Below are 17754 nucleotides of genomic sequence, written 5' to 3' on the forward strand. Positions count from 1 at the left end.
ACAGCAAGGCAATGTAATAACAACTATAATCAATAGTTTTTATTTGATGTAAAGATCAAAAAAATTGACTGAATATGAGATTGACTCTGCCATACATTTATACATGAAAGAAATAGAATAGAGAGGTTTACATTTTTATCCTGGACTGTAATAGTTACCAAGATTTTGCACCCACACCAAGGTTTTCTTCTAGAATGCTATGTTCTTACATAATGGTAGAAACCGAAAAAAAGTGAACACAAGGTGCCACTTTAGACATTTTAATCGAGCTACCTCCTCTTGTACAATGATTTTGTACAATCCTGATGCTGTTGTTGTTCTGTGAAACCCCCCCTCACCCCCAAATAACAGCTGCACACATGACAGTCCCTATTTAGGTGGGCCTCCCACCTCACCCACGTGATTCTTATCGTTTTGCAACACGTCTTTGACTGTTCCTCTTGGCAAAACCGGTGTACCAGGATTGGGGTTGTTGATGATGCCCATGAAGATTGGTACCCGTGACTTATCGTCCACGAGAGCAAAGAAAAAGGGGTGGCTCAGGTAGAACATGGGGTTGGATGAGCGCGAGATAACTACGGCGGTGGCGGCGGAAGCCTCGGCTCCTTCCTCGTTGATTTCCATGGCAGATTTGTGCATGACGTTGGACACCAGGAGAGGACCGTCAGCTATGTCGGCCAGATTGGGACTGGAAAACATATTTCCGAGGCCTAGATTGGAGCACAAGGTCAATTAAGGAATCGTTTCAGCCCTCTTTCAAATTTATACTCTCATTTTTAAAACTCATTTCAGGAAATTGGCTGACACTTTCAAATAATTGACACACTTTTACTTTCTCCCACCTTTGCAGCTTACCTATTTTCGTGAAGGCTTCTCGCAGTTCTTGAGTGTACTCGAGCTTGAATTTGGGAATTTTAACGTGAACGACCCTTTCATTGGGCAGACGGTCATAAATGCTGGAAATATTCATCTTCGAAATGAGCAAAGACACGTTCACGTGTCCGGACATTGGCATGATTACTAAAAAGCTCATCCCCTTCATGAATGGGAAGCTTGCTACCTGTACAGGAAGAAGAAAGCAAGTTTTAACATTTCAAAGAAGGGAGTGGCCCAGCAAACATTTTAAAACTGAACATTTGTTACTTGCTAAATGACTGGCAACAGTGCAAAATAACTTTTAGTACTGTAAACTTTAGCCACAATTTCAAAATTATCAGTTTGCATATTATCTTGGGAGGTTCAAAAATATTTTTCACGCATTTTCAAACCCGCCCACCAAGATTAAAAAGACAGACAAGACCAGAAGGGACCTTGCTGATAAATTAAAAACACACACAGAAAATATAAAAATATTTGTATAAATAAAATGTTGTTATACACTGCCAAAAATTTACCTTACCAGGAATATGTTATCATTAAAAATGTCAACACACACAGAATACCATGGAAATCCCTTAAACAGTCTAATTTTTGCAAGATGTAAAGGCATTTTTATTTTGTTCAATTGACAGATGGTTTTACTTGTTACAAGTATAAAAGTAACATGTTTTAATGAAAACAAAACAGAAAGTCATATCAATGAAGTGTTAACTTTCATTTTAAATGTTCTTTAGGGATGAAAAGCTTTCTTCACCAATGAAAAAAAATGACAAAAAAGGCTTAAAATGAGAACTTTCTTCTCACCTGTGACTCGAGTTCAGTGTCACTAAGCAAACGCAAAGGATGTTTGGAATCTTCCATCACTTCAACATTGACCATGTTTTTATCATCAAGGAAGAAGACCCCCTTGGTGGTATGACGTGGGTCGAAACGAGCCTTCCATTCGCCTGTCACCGAAAGGTAACGGCCTCAAAGTTAATGAGTGTCTCTTCATTGAGCGAAATGATGGCTCACCTTTGAAGTGGACAGCGTTGATGAGCATGAGCAGCATGTTGGGAGGCACTTCTGACATGAAGTCTGTTATCTGCCCATTGGTGGCATTCTCCACCCAGTTGTTGAGCTGCATCACACTCTCCAGGACAGCCGCTTCCGAGTCGTAAAGGCGCTTGGACTCCTGAAGGAAGTCCTCCTTTGGCTTAAAACCTAAAACAACAGGTGTGTATATATATAAATTTAACATGCTCCTTACATGTTTAAACTGAAGTGCCATTTCAAACACAAGACAAAGGAGACTATTAACATTGTTGAGTTTCAATTCGAATATTCTATCCACTATTTGGAATTCAAGGACAGATGAAATTTGATGCATTTGAGTTATTTAAGTTAATCAAGACCCATCGTTAATCCTTGATTGATGGAAATAGAATGTTTTTAGGACCTTGACGCAGAAAGATGCGTGTGGCGATTTTCAGGTCACTCTTTCGGAGCTGCTCCAAGATGTGATTGACAGAATGGTGATAGCAAGTAATGGTGTTGCCATGGAGATGTTGCATCAGCAGCTCCTCGGTCTCATTAACTGCACCTGAAATGTAAGTTGATTAAAAGTGTATCTTGATAATGTTAGCCGAATGGATGAAAAATTGAGACGTACTATGATCATTATCAATTACAACCATTTTGCAAATCTTGAGTATTTTTTGCTCTGTTATAAAATTGAAAAAAAAAAAGTTTTTTTGTGAGATTATCCTACCTAGAGCAAGCTGGGAGAGGGCCAAAACGATGCTGAAAGGTGATATAATGATGTTGGGTTGCTCGGGTGTCGCTTTGAGGTTTTCTAAGAGTTGCATGCCCAGCTTCTGGACAGATGCGGCTAAGTTTTTCTTGGCCTCATCGCTCTGGGCAATGGCCGCGCAGCCCTCGTCCTCTTCGGATGAGACCACCTCACCGGGTACAGTCGTCGCTACGGGCAGCAGCGGACTGTGGGTGGTGCTTGCCAATCCTGATCCCGGTTCGCCTTCGTTTACCTAGAAGGCATTTGGAGGGATTATTTAATGATAAATTTAATTAACAATTCCAAAAGTGCAGTGACAAACTCTGGCAGGGTTTCCCGTTAGAAACTAATGGTGTAATATTTGAAAGGAGAGCAATTTTGACGGTGGTTAATCATTTTATTTATTTATTAGGTGCTATAAAATTGATGGCTGGGTTATTGGTATCAGTAAATCATATCTTGACTAAATCATCAATTACACGACAAATGCTGTATTTTCTTAATAGACTGACCTTTTGACTCGAAGGTACCAATGGGACCGGCTCTTGTTCTGCATTTTGAGCATTCTGTTGGAAAAGAAAATTATGATATTTTTATGCTGAAATTTAAAAAAAAAAAAATGGAGAAAACACAATATGGCTAGCTTACAGTCACTCCTTGGTTGTAGAGACAAATAAAGATGAATATCAACCGAAAGTCCATGTTCTCATGTAATATAGCTGTAAAAGAGCATATTTTTAGTAAAAATATGTTGACAATAAATCCCCTTTAGATTTTTAACAAATTCTTTTTGCTGGCTCAAGTAACAGTAGTCACAAAGAAACTAACTTGAACATTTATTAGTTTGATTTTTCTACCAGTAAGAATGAAATTACTTCACCTTTGAGAAAGGTTTGATTATGTCAGGCCGTGACCTCTTGGGTTTTGGTCTAAATAAACGAAAAGCAGAGTAAACAATCAATGAACAGGCAGTTAAACATCTAACATTTTCCCCGGGACAAGAATGTTCACCTTACCTTCAATTAGGGTAATAAAAAAAAAAAAAACAGCTAGCGTCTTGACCGAAAAAGAGCGGCTGAATGAGGCTTGCAGAATTCCAGAGAGTCGGAGGTTGGCAATCGCACAGCACTTGGTTAAAGATCAACCCTCATTGATCGGGGCCTCATTTAAGTCACTATTTGTTTGTATAAATGCAGCACCGAGCCTCGTACAGTTAAAAATCTAAGCATCTGATACACAGCAGAGGGCCAACATTCAGTGCAAAATCGTATTATCTTTTTGTTTCCTCCTGTCAACTATGACAGCTCCAATAGTAAACTATAAATAAACCGCAGGCTTTTCTTGGGCTGGAAAAAACATGGTGAATGACGTCGGATTTTACCAAGAAATGACTGGTCTCTCCATGAACAGAAGGGAACACTCAATTTCATTTATTGTTCAGGACAACCACTGCTCAATTAGTACAAGTCCTATTTAAGCAGTATCATTATAAGAGAACACATGGCTTCTCTGCAAATACGGCGGGGGACTTTGTCCAATGTGATTCAGCCTGAGCGGGAATACTTAACACACTTTCCTATATAAACAGCAAATTGAGGCATTTTTTTTACCTACATGATAAATAAGTGTTATCGGGTACTTCTCGATCAATACGCAACTGCTAATGTGAATTCTAAAACACATCACTAGATTATTATTGAGTACTGAGCTTTAGCAAGAGTGGAAAATATTACAATGATGTTAGAAAAATACAATAGGCAGTTCAAGCACATTAACAAAGCATTTGACGTGAACCCCAGATAGTGCTTTAAGAGTTAACAGTGATATTTCTGCACCAGAATTGACCTTTAAATCTATGATCTATGCCTTTTCATAAAAACGTTTGAATACAAAACCTTGGCGTCGACTCAGACCACTAGATATGGTCCTGTCATTTCAGAATACACACAAAAAAGTGGATGGATATTTTCAGCTTGTCCCTACAAATGCTTATGTGACTGCACTTTTAGAGGCTGCACAAGGGAGTCTATTTTGTTCTCGATACTCATACTAGACAAAACAAAACCTGCATACAAAATAAAGATTTGATCTATAACTACTGCATAGTTTTATCAGTGCATTGGACATATATTAAAGGGAAAATAAAAATGTTGCTTTTTTGTGTTGGTAAATGTATCGATTTTGGTACACGGTCGATTGGTCGCCGGTCTTTTGGTCGCCCAGAAGGTAAGTGCTAATTACCATTTAAATCGTTGCTCAAATTCCCTAAATACAAACTGCGAATTACTATTTCGTCATACTTAATGCCCCAGTAATTATTAGGCTAAAGAAAAGCTCCAAATTTCCCGGACTTTTATTGTTTTTTGTTGGAGAACTTGTTAAGACCCTGACTGACGTAGCTTCTTAAAGGGACAACGCATGTACATACAAACTCTTATACACTCACACGTCGGCTCAGTGAAACTGCTCATGCCCATTGTTGGCTTTTATTGATGCGTAGACCGTGTTGTTTTACCTTGTTTTGTCGCCGGTCTTTTGGTCGTCGGTCTTTTGGTCGCCCGTTGTCGCGGTCGGGGCGACCAAAAGACCGGCCACCAAAAGACCGGTGTTCCAAAAGACCGGCGACCAATCGACCGCACACGATCGATTTTCGTTGTGGATGGTACTAATGACAAATACGTGAATGAATTAAAATGTGTATAATTCATTATTCAGTACATTGGCATTTATATTATATCTATATGTGTGCAATTATACAATTCCTCTGAGGTTTTGTCTGTGTTTAGAATTGCACCCAATGTTGTTGCAGGTTGCATGTTGTCCACGGGATGATGTAGGTTGGCAAACCTCTTTGGAAAGAGACAACAAAAGTGGTCCCTGAGCAAGTCTGTAGAAACAGGTCCAAAAATAATTGAATCATCAGGTGCCCCAAATGCTTAAAAATGCACAGGACTTAACTGCAGGTGCTTGTTTAAGTTACCCAATGACAATCAAGCCAGCAAGCGGATGGCACCGTTGTCTGAGCCCAGGAGCAGGAGCCTCTTCGTAGGCAGCACGGCCAGGCTGCTCAGTGTACCGCGGAAGTTCTCGCTGCTGAGTTTGGTGCTACTGATGGGGCTAAACGAGATGTCCGCCATCGAGTACACGCCCACCTTGTTGGCCATGGTTCCCGTCACGATCTCGGAGCCGTAGAAATCCAGAGCGTGTACGGGGTCCGACTGCAACTTATACTGCCGGAGGGGCTTATGTTCCAGGTCTTTCCACACGGCGAGGGTGTAGTCGGTGGATGAGCTGATCACCAAGTTGCCGTCCGTCGCCTGCAGGACAATAGACATGAACCTAAATCATACCCCTGCTGTATTTTCAACACGAAAAAGGACAGCAGTAGTTTACTACAAAGCAGTGCTTTCCTTACCAAGCCAGTTTGAAAGCCATTCTGTGCAAAACGGTCACAAAATATAACTGATTATAGTTTCCCAGGAATTCCCAAAAAGTGCAGATTCTTTGAAGGGGAGTCAAATAGAGAATCCGCAGAGGCCAAAAAGTTTGCAGGTGTGAACCTCTCAAGCTAGACGTTCTTAGTACTCCACCACTTCAAGTTCTATGTCTCAAAATTTCTTTTTAAATGCATTATACATTGTGTGTGTCATAGAATAATATGCTGCTAGATTTATTTTCAAACTATAATATTAAATACCATTTAAACCTTTTACATTTTGTTCCGCTACCATATTCAATGTGGACTGAACCCGACCTTAAACCGTGACTTTAGATGTAGTCTTGTTGAAAACCAATTGCAGTGGGCATTTATCTTACAATGCATTTATTTGCAGGTATTCTTCAAACAGTTTTAGAAAATAAAGTTTTTAAAGGTAACACTCCTCACTTAGAAGTCACAAGTATTGACCATGCAGTAATCCAACTCCAACAAAGGAAGGTTGTGTGTGTGCATGTGTGTTATCGTTACTTAAAACTTAACGGTCACTAGTTGTAAACTCAGCCCGAGGGTGGCAAGGCGAACCTCCTCCGCTCCTTCTAATGAGTAACCCCTGTCCATATTTGCATAAACCTGTGCCTTTAAAAGCACAAGCACAATCCTTGACCCTATTTGGGGTTAAATAAAGTTTGCTTATCCTTTTGGTCTGTTGACGACAGACAGGTTGACTGCAACAATCGCTCACACTCACTGCATCCGCAAACTGTAACATTTTCAAAACAAAAGCGTGAGGATGAGCCTTATGGTCATATTTTACTAGAGGAGTTTGATTGAACTCCTGAACCAAACTCCTACTTGTGTGGGAGAATTATGCAGCACGCACTAGCAGACAAAATTGATTTGTTCATGACATCAGGATCCTACCAGTTGATCCTGTTAATGGAACTGGATTAAAAATGTCAATGCAACATTCATGTATTAAAATTTCTCATCTCATCTCCTGAACCACTTTATCCTCATTAGGGTCGCGGGGGGTGCTGGAGCCAATCCCAGCTGTCTCCGGGCCAGAGGCGGGGGATGCATGTTTTTGGAATGTGGGAGGAAACCCACGCAGAACTGGAGAGAACATGCAAACTCCACACAGATGGGACGTGACCTGGATTTGAACCAAGGATCCCAGAGCTGTGAGGCCGACACGGTGTAATAAAATTTAAATGTATTTATTTATTTTTCCAAATATGTGACAAGCAGTGTCACTCGAGGCCCTCCAGCCCACGCTTTGTTCAAACAGCTTGAGGTGGTCAGATCAACGGGGTTGGGGGGGGACAAACTGCAGTGGCATGGCACTTTTTACCTCAAAAAGACAACTCCTAGTCAATATTCTGCTGAAAGACATTATAAAAGGTCGCTATTGTGGCGATACCTTGCGATTTGCCTTTGTCATTTCCCTTATAAAACGGGGTAGCGACAATATTTTATTCAAAACAAACTAAAACAGTTCTGAATAATATGCCAGGATACGAATGTAAAGTGTTGTTGTTCTTTCTGTGACCTCTAGTTAACTGGCAACCATTTCAAAAGCTATTCCAGTTCTTGCCCCAAGTTAGCCAAGGTGAAAGATCACTTGCACCCCTCATGTACTTAGCACAAAACAAATTATAAGAAGGTATGAACTAATATCACATTACCTATGTCAAAAAGTTAAGTATAAATGTACTTTTTTTAACACGGGACACTCTTTCTACCTTCATTTGGAGGATGTCTCCTTCATGAGCAGGCCAGCCTCTGAGAACCAGTCCTGTGCGAGCGTCGAGCACAACGATGAACCCGGACGAGAACCCTGCGGCTAGAGTGCGTCCTGTCGGACTGACGGCCAGGTATCGAATGAGCCCGGCACTTAAGTTGTTGTATGCCAGTCTAAATTCATGCTGAAGGGACAAAAAGAAAGATTTGTGAATGTCAAAATGAAATCTTTCAGTCTTGTGAGGATGTTGCTCTTTTAAGAGGATGCATTTTCGCAGACAATTTAATACCTGCAGTCCCGGTTTTCGAGGATCAATGAAACGGAGGACTGAGTCTGCGCTTCCGAACACAACACTGCAGTGTGGCGCAGGCATTGTGGTGACGGCTGTAATAGGATTCTTACCATCCACTGCTTCATACGAGCGGATCTGTCTCCCTGCGACAAGAGAAAGTAATATAAATCTCCCTCGAATAAAATTAAGCTAGGCACCTTCAGAAATACACTCTCCATTAGCTTTATCTTTAAAAGATAGTGGTTTAGGTATAACCATTCCCCCATTTTCAGCTCTGGTTGACAGAGACTGGCATTCCTTTAAAGAAAAGGGTTGCATGCAAATTTCATTTTTTTTTTTTTTTTTTTTTTTTTTTTTTTTTATAAACTGAAGTATTTTTCACAACACAAAGACAAATTTAAATTAAGTCATGTATGAAATTTAGTATTAACTCAAGTTAAAAAAAATGTTATTCAAATGTGCTTTAGGTTGATACCATATCACTGAAAAATAGGCAACTTTGTGCTGATTAAATAATGTACTAAGCGGACTCCTTTTATCATCCATCATTTACATATTTCCAGCTGACAATCAAAGCAAAGCTGATTTCTGATTTTCAGAAAAGTGATCTAATCAGAGCAATGATAATCTTTCAAATATTAATTAATAATAGGAAGAAATTCCCCCAACATTTGTATGACATGAATGTAACAATCAAACAAAAAAACTGCTACTGTGCCTTCCTCCACCTCTAAACATCATAGGTTATGCCAGTTGTACACTGTTGGCTACTGTATATGAGCGGCCAATGACAATTGAAGCATGATGTTCCTTACCCGTATACTGGTCCCAAAGGTGCACCATGCCGTCACAGCTGACCACCTCCAGTGAAGCTTCCAGTTGTCCAACATAGAACACAGACTTCCTATGATCTGTATACGTTAGCCTGGGCTCAATTTCCTGTGTGCCATCTCCGTGATTATAGAGGGGCCACAGCTTCACAGTTTTATCTTTACCCCCAGAGAGGAAGTAATCCTCTCCTGCGAGCGGTGCCAAACATTTGGTGGCACCAGAGTGACCCAGAAAGCTTTGCAGACGGATCTGGTGGAAGTGGAAATGGGGATCTTGCTGGTTTAGGCCGATTTCATACTGCCAATAGGCCAGCCAGTTGCCCTGCAAGGACCGTGTGCTGCGAGCCAGCTCCTGCTTCAGGGCACTATCCTCCAGAGGGGGTCCTGTTATCCAGGACGTGGAAAAAGGTAGTGCACCGATGGACGGAGTAGTGACAGCAGAAGGGCTGCTGTTAAGAGTGGTGGTGTGGTTGGCACGTCCCCAAGAACTACCCAAAGTCATGTTAGGACTACCACCATTGTAGGAGTCCCTGGACACCTGGATTCGGTTTCCTACCAGACGGCTACCGAAGGTTCCTGATTCGGGGAGAGGGTCTCCAAATGGGGTGGAGCTTGTAGAAGGTGAGGGGAAGGGGCTGTAACCTGCCTGCTTTTTTAGACCAGAAGAAGAGGATAGAGGCATGTCTACACTTGACGTGGTGTGACTCACGGTCTGATGGTACGAGGAGGCCAACTGCCAGACCAGCTCGTGGTTGGGAACCAGTTTCCTGATTGCCATATCACCTGCAGGACACAAACTAATGAAACTGTACAGTCGTCATTTCGAATCAGTGAAGAAAATTAGGTTGTTCTTTACCAACTAGACAGTAAAATGGTATGTATGAAGCATGTGCCATCTCAGTGCTAAACACTGATTGGAGTTCCTCCAGGATGGACAACTCATAAGTTGCACAGGGATCTTCAGGTGTGCTAACAACCACCACCGTGACATCCCCTTCAACTCGTCGTGGCGCACTCTCCATCTGCAGTGTGAAGGAATAAGTTGTCATTTATACTGAAGACAAATTAAAAGAAATACAATGAAAAACTTTTCTAATTAGCCACAATGAGAACAACTGTTTGTTTGTTTTTTTCCACCACACAGCCTGACAAAATACATACTCTCACTCTCCTTCCTTGTCAGTCAGGCACTTCTATCCCAAGTTCCTTTCTCCTGTTTCTATTTTTAGCCGCATTTTCATCTGCCTTCCTGCCTTTTGTTTCTTATAAATCTCGCTGTGACGGGCCTGCCTGCTTAAAACATACTGAAAATAAACTAGACGAGACATTCGTGAGTCAAAGTAGTTACGAATGCAAGATCACCTGAGGACGCAGACAGTGCAGCAGGGAGAAAACGGCAAAGAACCGCCGCAGCGTGTCAGCCATGTGCTGCTGCACCATCTCCCGCCCAATGCGCAGGCAGATAAGAGCCATCAGGCTGAGAGTCTTAAGACACACCACGGTGCGAGTCTGCCCTCCACTGGGGAACCTGGGCACAACCAGAAGTACAACCAGATCCAGGTAAATAAGCAATATTCAAGAAATGAGAACTTATCTCTTACCCCATGTGAGGGTTGGTGAGCAGGTCAAGGAGAGGCAGTAGTACATCTCTGTTAATTTTCATGAGTATGTCCATAAGTGTGGTGTCAGAGAGAAAGACCACAATCTTTTGTGTAAGTGCAACAGCTCCTAACAAACTGGCCTCCTTGCGTGTGTTGAGACGCTGTGAAGATGGCGGAGACACCTGCAAGCATTTTACAAAGATAGTTTGATGAGCTTCAATGGGATTTCTAGTTCGACTTTTCTGACTTACCAAGTATCCGATGTAGGGTAGGTATTGATAGGTTAGTACAGGTTCACCATAAAGTTGAGCGATGTAAATGAGACAGTCGAGTATAGGTGCGGCGGTCTGGTCGCCCATCACAGGTCTCTTCTCATAAATGCTTCCCATTCCTACACTCTCCAGCGTGCTCTCTTCAGGGCTAGGAGTTACAAAATAATGGTTTTCTGGGCCTTCAGGGAGAGTACAAAAGTGATATTAGATGCATTTTTTTATACTAATACTACAGTGCATTGAAAATTATTAGGCAAATTGTATTTTTGTGGTATTTTACAACCTTAGTGCTCCTGGTCAATCCAAAATGTTAATCCCTTTAACATCAAATACATATCTGATATGCACTACATTGCCCAATCATTATAACACAGTAGAGTTTAAACCAAGGGTGTCAGACTAGAGTCTGTTCGCGGGCCGCTTTAACGTCAACTTGATTTCACGTGGGCCAGACCATTTTAGATATAATATTTAGATTTTTTTTATATAAATGGATTAAAAGCCCTGAATATTCAGTCTTTTATAGATCTAAATGTTTATTTTAGCTTTTTTTTTAATATAGATTTTTAGATTTTACAAAATGATTTTTGAACTAAAAACACAGAAGAAATTGATTAAAAAATTACAATTATTGATTTAAAATGGGGAAAATCAGGAAATGTAATATACATCTATACTCTTCATTTTAATTTGATCCTAAAACAGAAAGTCGGCACTCATGATTTACTTTCCCGGGCCACACAAAATGATGCGGTGGGCCAGATTTGGCCCCCGGGCCGCCACTTTGACATATGTGTTTTAAACTTAATGATATTAATGTTCACTCACCTATGTAACAATTCGTGAGTAATCGGAGCAGGTTCCTGGCCACACATCGAGACGTCACCGTCGGGCCAAGTTTGGCTGAGAGCCACCGAATTGTTTTGCAGACAGTATCTGAGTATACAGTTTTTTTTAATAAAAAAAGGCACTGTTTGAATGTACATCATCACAAGGCAATATTCTCACCAAGAAGGATTTTTTGCTCCTTTGCGCGCGATTCCTCTGACGGATCCTGGTCCACCTCTTCTTCCTGCTCATCCATAATCCCTTTTTCAGTCCCGTCCAGAACCATTCCATTCATGAACTCACTCTGTAGAGTGGAAACAGGAGTTCCTGAAGCCTCTGTGCAAGCAGAGAAAGAGAGCTCCCGCTTGGAGGTTGAAAGATCATCTGCCTCCACTTTACAATGATTAGCCTCAGTTGCCTCCTCTTCATCCAGCTCCCCTCCCTCCTCGCCCTCACTGGCTTGTTTCAGGTCCTGGTTGCTGTCGGCTGATTTAAGACTGGCTCGATCTCGCATGGAGTCTCCATCGCCTGATGAGAGTTCGCTAGCGCTGCTTTTGTCGCTAAGCTTGCCAACGCTCAAAGACTCGTGGTCTTGGTCCTTGGCAACGGAGTTCTGGTCTGGCTGTTTTCCACCATCTCCCCCTGCGCTGTTAACGTAAAACTCATTCTGAAAGTCTTCGGCCTCTGAGAGAAAAACCTGGTCGTTGAGACTAATGCCAGAGGAGTAATCCACCAAACCGGTGTCCACAACGACCCCGACGCCACCGCTCGCACCACTGACGCAGCCCAGGTTCCCGGTGACAGATCCAGTTGAAGAGCGTACATCCCCAGCCTGAAAGCTCTCTTCCTCCTCCTCTCCCAGGGTACAAGTAGCACTCTGCAACCCTTTGCAAGCTTCTCCAGAAGAATCAGAGGTCCAGCTTTCAAAGCCGGTAAGGACCAGCAGAACGTGTGGGAGCATATTAGACAAGAAGGCCTGAAGTCCAAGTCTTACTATCAGCTGCAGGACAAAACAGTCAGTGTAGAGATAGAAACGTCCTCTCAGGCAGTTGGGGTTCTCATAGACATTGACCAGGGGCTTTAAAAGGTACTTATTTGCATTTCTGGGGCCCAGAACTCTGGAGATGGGCTCAAACATGTACCAGGCAGCATAGACGGCTGTGGACTCGTCAAGCATGAGCGCTAGAATGAAGGGCAAGAGAATCTCAAGGCCCTCGGCTGTGATGTTGGCTCGCAGAAGTGTTTCTAGCTGTTGCCACAGTTGGAAAACGACTTCCCTTCCTTGAAGACTACAAATATTCTCCATCTTGCGATGGTAAGAAAAGATAAAGCAATGGAGTGCAGCAAAGTAGGAAGGAAAAGGAAAAGGACTAATGAATGTGTTCAGTAACTGGGAAGGGTTTGGAGCAGGAAGCCCAGCACGGATGGGATCATAGTCAAAAAGAAGTGGCCAATGGCAAGGATCTGTTTCTGTTTGTACTGTTCCAGAGTGGCTATCAATTTGTAGCAGTTTTTCTAGCGCATGATGCAAAGAAAGTGGAATGTCCCGGAAGCCAACATAGCACAATTTGAGCACGGCGTCAAAACGTTGTTTGAGAGTAGCATCCGGTTTTAGGCCTCTGACTTTGGAGGAATAAAATATCTCGGCAATAAGGATTCCAAGGGCCTGCATATCTCTTTGATAGAGCCGTGTAAGAGACAATGGTGTTTCACTCAATGAAATTGTACCTTCAGAGGTATCAGCATGAAAAACTTGGGCATGCAGACTCTTGACCAGGAAATTTTTTAACTTCTCCAGCTCCTCCAATGGTTGCAGCGGGTTGAAGCCCTCGGGGAGAAGTATCTTTATATGCTCCGTATTGGTCGTGGTCACGTTTCCCTCCCCTTGCTTTTTGTTCCCCAGTCCACCTCTTTGGAGCACAGCACTTCGTAATCCAGAGCTTGAACAATCACCAGAGAAGGAACTTGGAGAGTGTGATAAAGGTGATGCCTCGCCAATCTTTCCTACAGCTGTATTCATATTTGGCAGTTGACCAACACAACTGGCAGAGTTGGATGAGCCCGTTGACATTAATGAGTCGAGGGCTTCAGTACCTTGTTCGAGATCTTCATCTCTGTCTACCATGGTCCAACTGCTGGTTTCACACCCCAATGACTCGGGCACCGTTCCATCTACAGCGTCAGCCACCATGTCAATTTGTGGAATGTGGAGAGAAGGCACGTCAAGAGCGGCAAGGCTGAGAAGAGGAGGTTCCGCCGGGGCATACAGAGAAGTAGATAGACGAGGCGGGTGGGGCTGGTCAAACAACTGGACCACACCATAAGTGGTCAGGTGTGTGTGGTTGTCCACAAGGTGCAAGCAGACATTCTTGGATTTGACCGCATCTTTCCCAGACAGTTTGAAGCCAAAATTAAGGTCTATCCAGTGGTGCAGATTCTGAGATACCTCCCTGCTCTCCAGGAGGCGTTGGTGGACCTCAATAAACTCCTCACAAGACTTGCACCAGGAAGGCACATCAAGGTCCGGCATGTCGGAGTGTATTGAGCGGAAAATAGAGGGATCTGTATAGAACTCTGGAATGCACTCATCGGGAGTCCAGCTCTGCATGCGTTCCATGCTGGAGGGGTATTCGTTAGGCTCCCACTGGGACCTCACGTGGCTGCACAGCACCGATTTGGGTGTCTGTCGGGCTTTATACACATAGTACGTAATATCTGACAACACGTCAGATATGTGATGAGGTACATGGAGGTGGTCCGGTTGTCCGCCCACACTGGCACTGACTGACCCACTCAAGTCTCCACCAACGCCCCCTAAACCACTACCTACTGCAGCCGCCAAAGCCTCTTTGGTCATCTCGTAAGTGAAATCGAGCTGCTTATCCCCCTTGTTGAGTCTGAACTTGGACCTTCGTAGGTCCCGGAATTTTCCAAACGGCACCGTGAAATCCACCACCCACGGCAGTACTGGATGGTAATTTGGGTCGCCATCTCGTCGCCCTGCTAACCTGTTGAGCTCCATCAAATAGCCAAAGTTGGTTAACAGGCCATGAACCCAGTCAAGGACTAAAGTTTTGAGCTCATGAAAGCAGTCACTGCAAAGCATCTTGTTCTCTGGGGGTGAACAATCGCCGGCTTTTGTCAAGGTGCTTTTGGGTGCTTGATTTGTGGGACCATCGCCGCTCGGCTTCCCAAGATCCTCATAATGGGCGAGGTTCAGTTTAAGAGAGCTGCAGAGCTGCTCGTCAACCGCTATGTCCAGCAGGGATAGGTCCCCACAGGACAGACCTGAGGCATGGCACGCCTGAATGGCTGTTAGCAACTGGTAAATAATAAATAACACTTTGGCATGACTGTTGGCAAGCTTGGCTGGGCTGAAGGAGACAATGTCGTGGAGGGAATACTGCGTGTAAGGTAGAACCACATAAAACATCTCCGAAGTCTCCAGTAGACACTCCGCTGATAGAACATTGGGACATAAATGGTCCGGGTTTGGCTTGGAAAAAGCAAATGTGGCTGATGTCGAGAAATTCTCTCTCTCTCTAGCCGGGGAGGGAGACGGTGAAACTTTTTCACAAGAGAAGAATGAAGTGTTGAAGAGCTTTTGAAGGGCATGGCGAACCGCATCCACGGCAGTGATGTGCATTTGTTCACTAGCTCCGGCATACGGCTGCACAAGCCTGGAGTGGGCTTCACGCCACAGATTCCTGCAGGAAAAAAAGAAGTTATTTCGACTTGTTATATATGTTCTATTCTAAAGGAAATATTGAAATTTAGCAAGTCCACAGAATTGTAGTCTGTTTTGATTTCCCAATTTGTATAGCGTCCCCACTTTTTGGAATATGTTTTGTGAATCTAAAATACATAGTGATTTTTTTCAAAGGTAATGTAGAACTACATTAAATGTTACATTAATAGAAAAAGTAGCTGCAATTATGCAATTGCCCAACATTCTAATTGACAAGTAGTGCTTCCTGATATTCTGAATAACAAAAAAACATGCAACACTCGACTCACTTTCAGTGAGTTTTTGTGTATTCAGTACCTGACATTATGCAGCGATACATGTTGCATGGTGCTAACGTAGGATTCCTTTGTTGATGAATCATTTGGTTGAAGACACGGGTCTCTGACTATCCTGTAGCTAAGCTTGCATTTTCTTAAACCTTGCACGCACACTCGTGTCCAGCCAGGCGGCAACTTAGCCTGAGAGCACTGGAGATAGGTGCGGATTTCAATTTCACTGATGCTTTCCGATCGGACAAAGCCCACAAGCTTCTTCTCCCGCAGGGCCGACAGCCAGCGGGTGGGGACCAGAGCGATAAGCTCCTGGGGACGCGGACCGGCACCCAATTGCCGTCGGTCGATGCCCAGGTCTTTTTCGACCGCACGCGCCAGCCAATCCATTGCGACGTGCTCCGAGCAGCAAATCGTCTGGCTATGTTCACATATAGGCGAAGGTGGTTCTCTTTAACCACAAGGGCACATTTAATCAATTCTTACACATGTCCTGTGAGAGATAAAGACAAAAAAAACACATTATTATCTCCTGCAGAGAAAAACGAAACATCACTATATTACAAGTCACAGTAACTGAACTAACATGATACTGTGCCATAAACACACATTTTATTTACACTGACGATTACAGGGTGATTATGTCCTACAACTGTAAAATTCAATGTCATAGAGATGTAGATAATGTTTCAAATTTTTACATGCTCACGATGATGAATTATTAATCCTGTCTAGCAAATTTAGGATGTTTTAATAAAGGATAGTTTTGTTATCGGATAGCAGTTTAAATTCCCATAATTTAGTGCTACATATAGTTTTAAAAAATCCATGTTGTTTGACATCTGCTGCTTGCAATAACAACATGGTGGCGACCAATCAGTGCCATGTTGCAATGTGTAACAAATTATGACTATGATGTCTTTACTGTTAACAGATCTGAAGCTCTAAAGCATCACATGCCATTGACAGCTCCAGACGTCCAGTCCATTTTGACTGGACGGACTTAAATTAACAAATGTTCATTCCCAATCAAAAAGACCTATTAGTCAAAAATGTACTGTAAGGGTTAAACAAATTCATCTTATGCACAAAAGAGCTAATTTCCTGAAAATTCACGGTTAAAACATTTGAGTCACTTCCCCTTTTATGTCTTTGACTGTAAAATATAAATCCAACATGGGAAAAGTACGATGAGTGTACTGAAATATAACGAACATCCATCCAAACATTCCAGGTAGTCCAATACGGAATTAATATTAATAATAATCAAAAACATGAGTAAATGAAAATTTGGCTCACCTGTGACAGTTCCGTTGAAGTCGCCAGTTAGCATTGAGCTAACAGTGACGAATCGCTTCAAACTTCAGCATTGACAGGCCGGTTACGACATCAAGACCCTAAAATGAGACCAGGCCGAGGGTATATGCGGATCTGTTCCTCCTGCAACTGTGAGGGGATGCGTGTCAGCGGGCAAAAGACCACCAACTCGTTGTAGTTCTGACTGCAAGCGAGTCAGGAGCCATGTTTGGAAAAACGGCTTGTCACGTGACACAACATCACACTCACACCATGTGACTCACGTGATAAGGTAGAGCCGGGAAATGCATTCCTAATGACGCGGTTTGAAATTAAACAATATTGCATATTAAACTCATACAAAAAATAATTTATTGCCACTAGCTAAAAATTTAAGAATTATTGAAAGCTCATCAGAAGGAGCTATATAACAGCACACATAAAAATCATATTTGTCACATAAAACAAGAATTAGAAGAAGCCCCGGCTCACAGTTCGGGGGTCGAGGGTTCGATCCCAGGTCAATCTTCAAACAAGTGGACCATTTTTGAAAATCTTTCAAATTAAGTGATCGCTGTCCATTAAAGAATAAATAAATACAATGACCTTTAAAAAACGGAATTTTATATTTACTTGCTGCATGAATTGTGATCTGATTTCAACATATACGACGTCAGGCAAGGCCTTTAATGAACAGATCATTCAGTGTCTTTTTCTTTCATTGAGTTTCTGACAGTGTGCCCAATATTGCCCCGCCCCCTTTCCATTGTACGTGTCCCCCCTGTCTC

General features: G+C 42.7%; 2 protein-coding genes across 2 annotated transcripts; both read right to left on the reverse strand.

Moving 5' to 3' along the window:
• Positions 1-24: 24 nt before the first annotated feature.
• Positions 25-3783, reverse strand: serpinf2b (serpin peptidase inhibitor, clade F (alpha-2 antiplasmin, pigment epithelium derived factor), member 2b). Its single transcript, XM_077611298.1, has 10 exons — positions 3667-3783; positions 3531-3579; positions 3299-3369; positions 3163-3216; positions 2630-2903; positions 2318-2461; positions 1894-2082; positions 1684-1826; positions 856-1060; positions 25-710 (listed from the first exon to the last, which is right to left on the reverse strand). The coding sequence occupies exons 3-10, from the start codon at positions 3350-3352 to the stop codon at positions 370-372; spliced, it is 1404 nt and encodes a 467-aa protein (XP_077467424.1). The 5' UTR covers positions 3353-3369; positions 3531-3579; positions 3667-3783; the 3' UTR covers positions 25-369.
• A 266-nt stretch (positions 3784-4049) lies between these two features.
• Positions 4050-17202, reverse strand: wdr81 (WD repeat domain 81). The gene is made up of 12 exons (XM_077611297.1): positions 16970-17202; positions 15699-16163; positions 11834-15360; positions 11654-11761; positions 10805-11004; positions 10554-10735; positions 10315-10480; positions 9809-9974; positions 8938-9735; positions 8120-8265; positions 7832-8014; positions 4050-5967 (listed from the first exon to the last, which is right to left on the reverse strand). Exons 2-12 carry the CDS (start codon positions 16058-16060, stop codon positions 5641-5643), a joined length of 6165 nt encoding a protein of 2054 aa, XP_077467423.1. The 5' UTR covers positions 16061-16163; positions 16970-17202; the 3' UTR covers positions 4050-5640.
• Positions 17203-17754: the final 552 nt, after the last annotated feature.

The sequence above is a fragment of the Stigmatopora argus genome, chromosome 10 (genome assembly GCF_051989625.1).
Source record: "Stigmatopora argus isolate UIUO_Sarg chromosome 10, RoL_Sarg_1.0, whole genome shotgun sequence".
NCBI lineage: Eukaryota > Metazoa > Chordata > Actinopteri > Syngnathiformes > Syngnathidae > Stigmatopora > Stigmatopora argus.

What these genes read in the sequence shown, in the direction of transcription:
- serpinf2b (XM_077611298.1), bottom strand. Translation starts at nt 3,352, where the DNA reads ATGGACTTTCGGTTGATATTCATCTTTATTTGTCTCTACAACCAAGGA. An exon ending in TCTACAACCAAGGAGTGACT is followed by an intron (nt 3,217 to 3,298) that starts GTAAGCTAGCCA and finishes CTTTTCCAACAG; the next exon opens with AATGCTCAAAATGCAGAACA. An exon ending in TGGTACCTTCGAGTCAAAAG is followed by an intron (nt 2,904 to 3,162) that starts GTCAGTCTATTA and finishes AATGCCTTCTAG; the next exon opens with GTAAACGAAGGCGAACCGGG.
- wdr81 (XM_077611297.1), bottom strand. Translation starts at nt 16,060, where the DNA reads ATGGATTGGCTGGCGCGTGCGGTCGAAAAAGACCTGGGCATCGACCGA. An exon ending in GGAGCAAAAAATCCTTCTTG is followed by an intron (nt 11,762 to 11,833) that starts GTGAGAATATTG and finishes CTGTATACTCAG; the next exon opens with ATACTGTCTGCAAAACAATT. An exon ending in ACTCACGAATTGTTACATAG is followed by an intron (nt 11,005 to 11,653) that starts GTGAGTGAACAT and finishes CTCTCCCTGAAG; the next exon opens with GCCCAGAAAACCATTATTTT.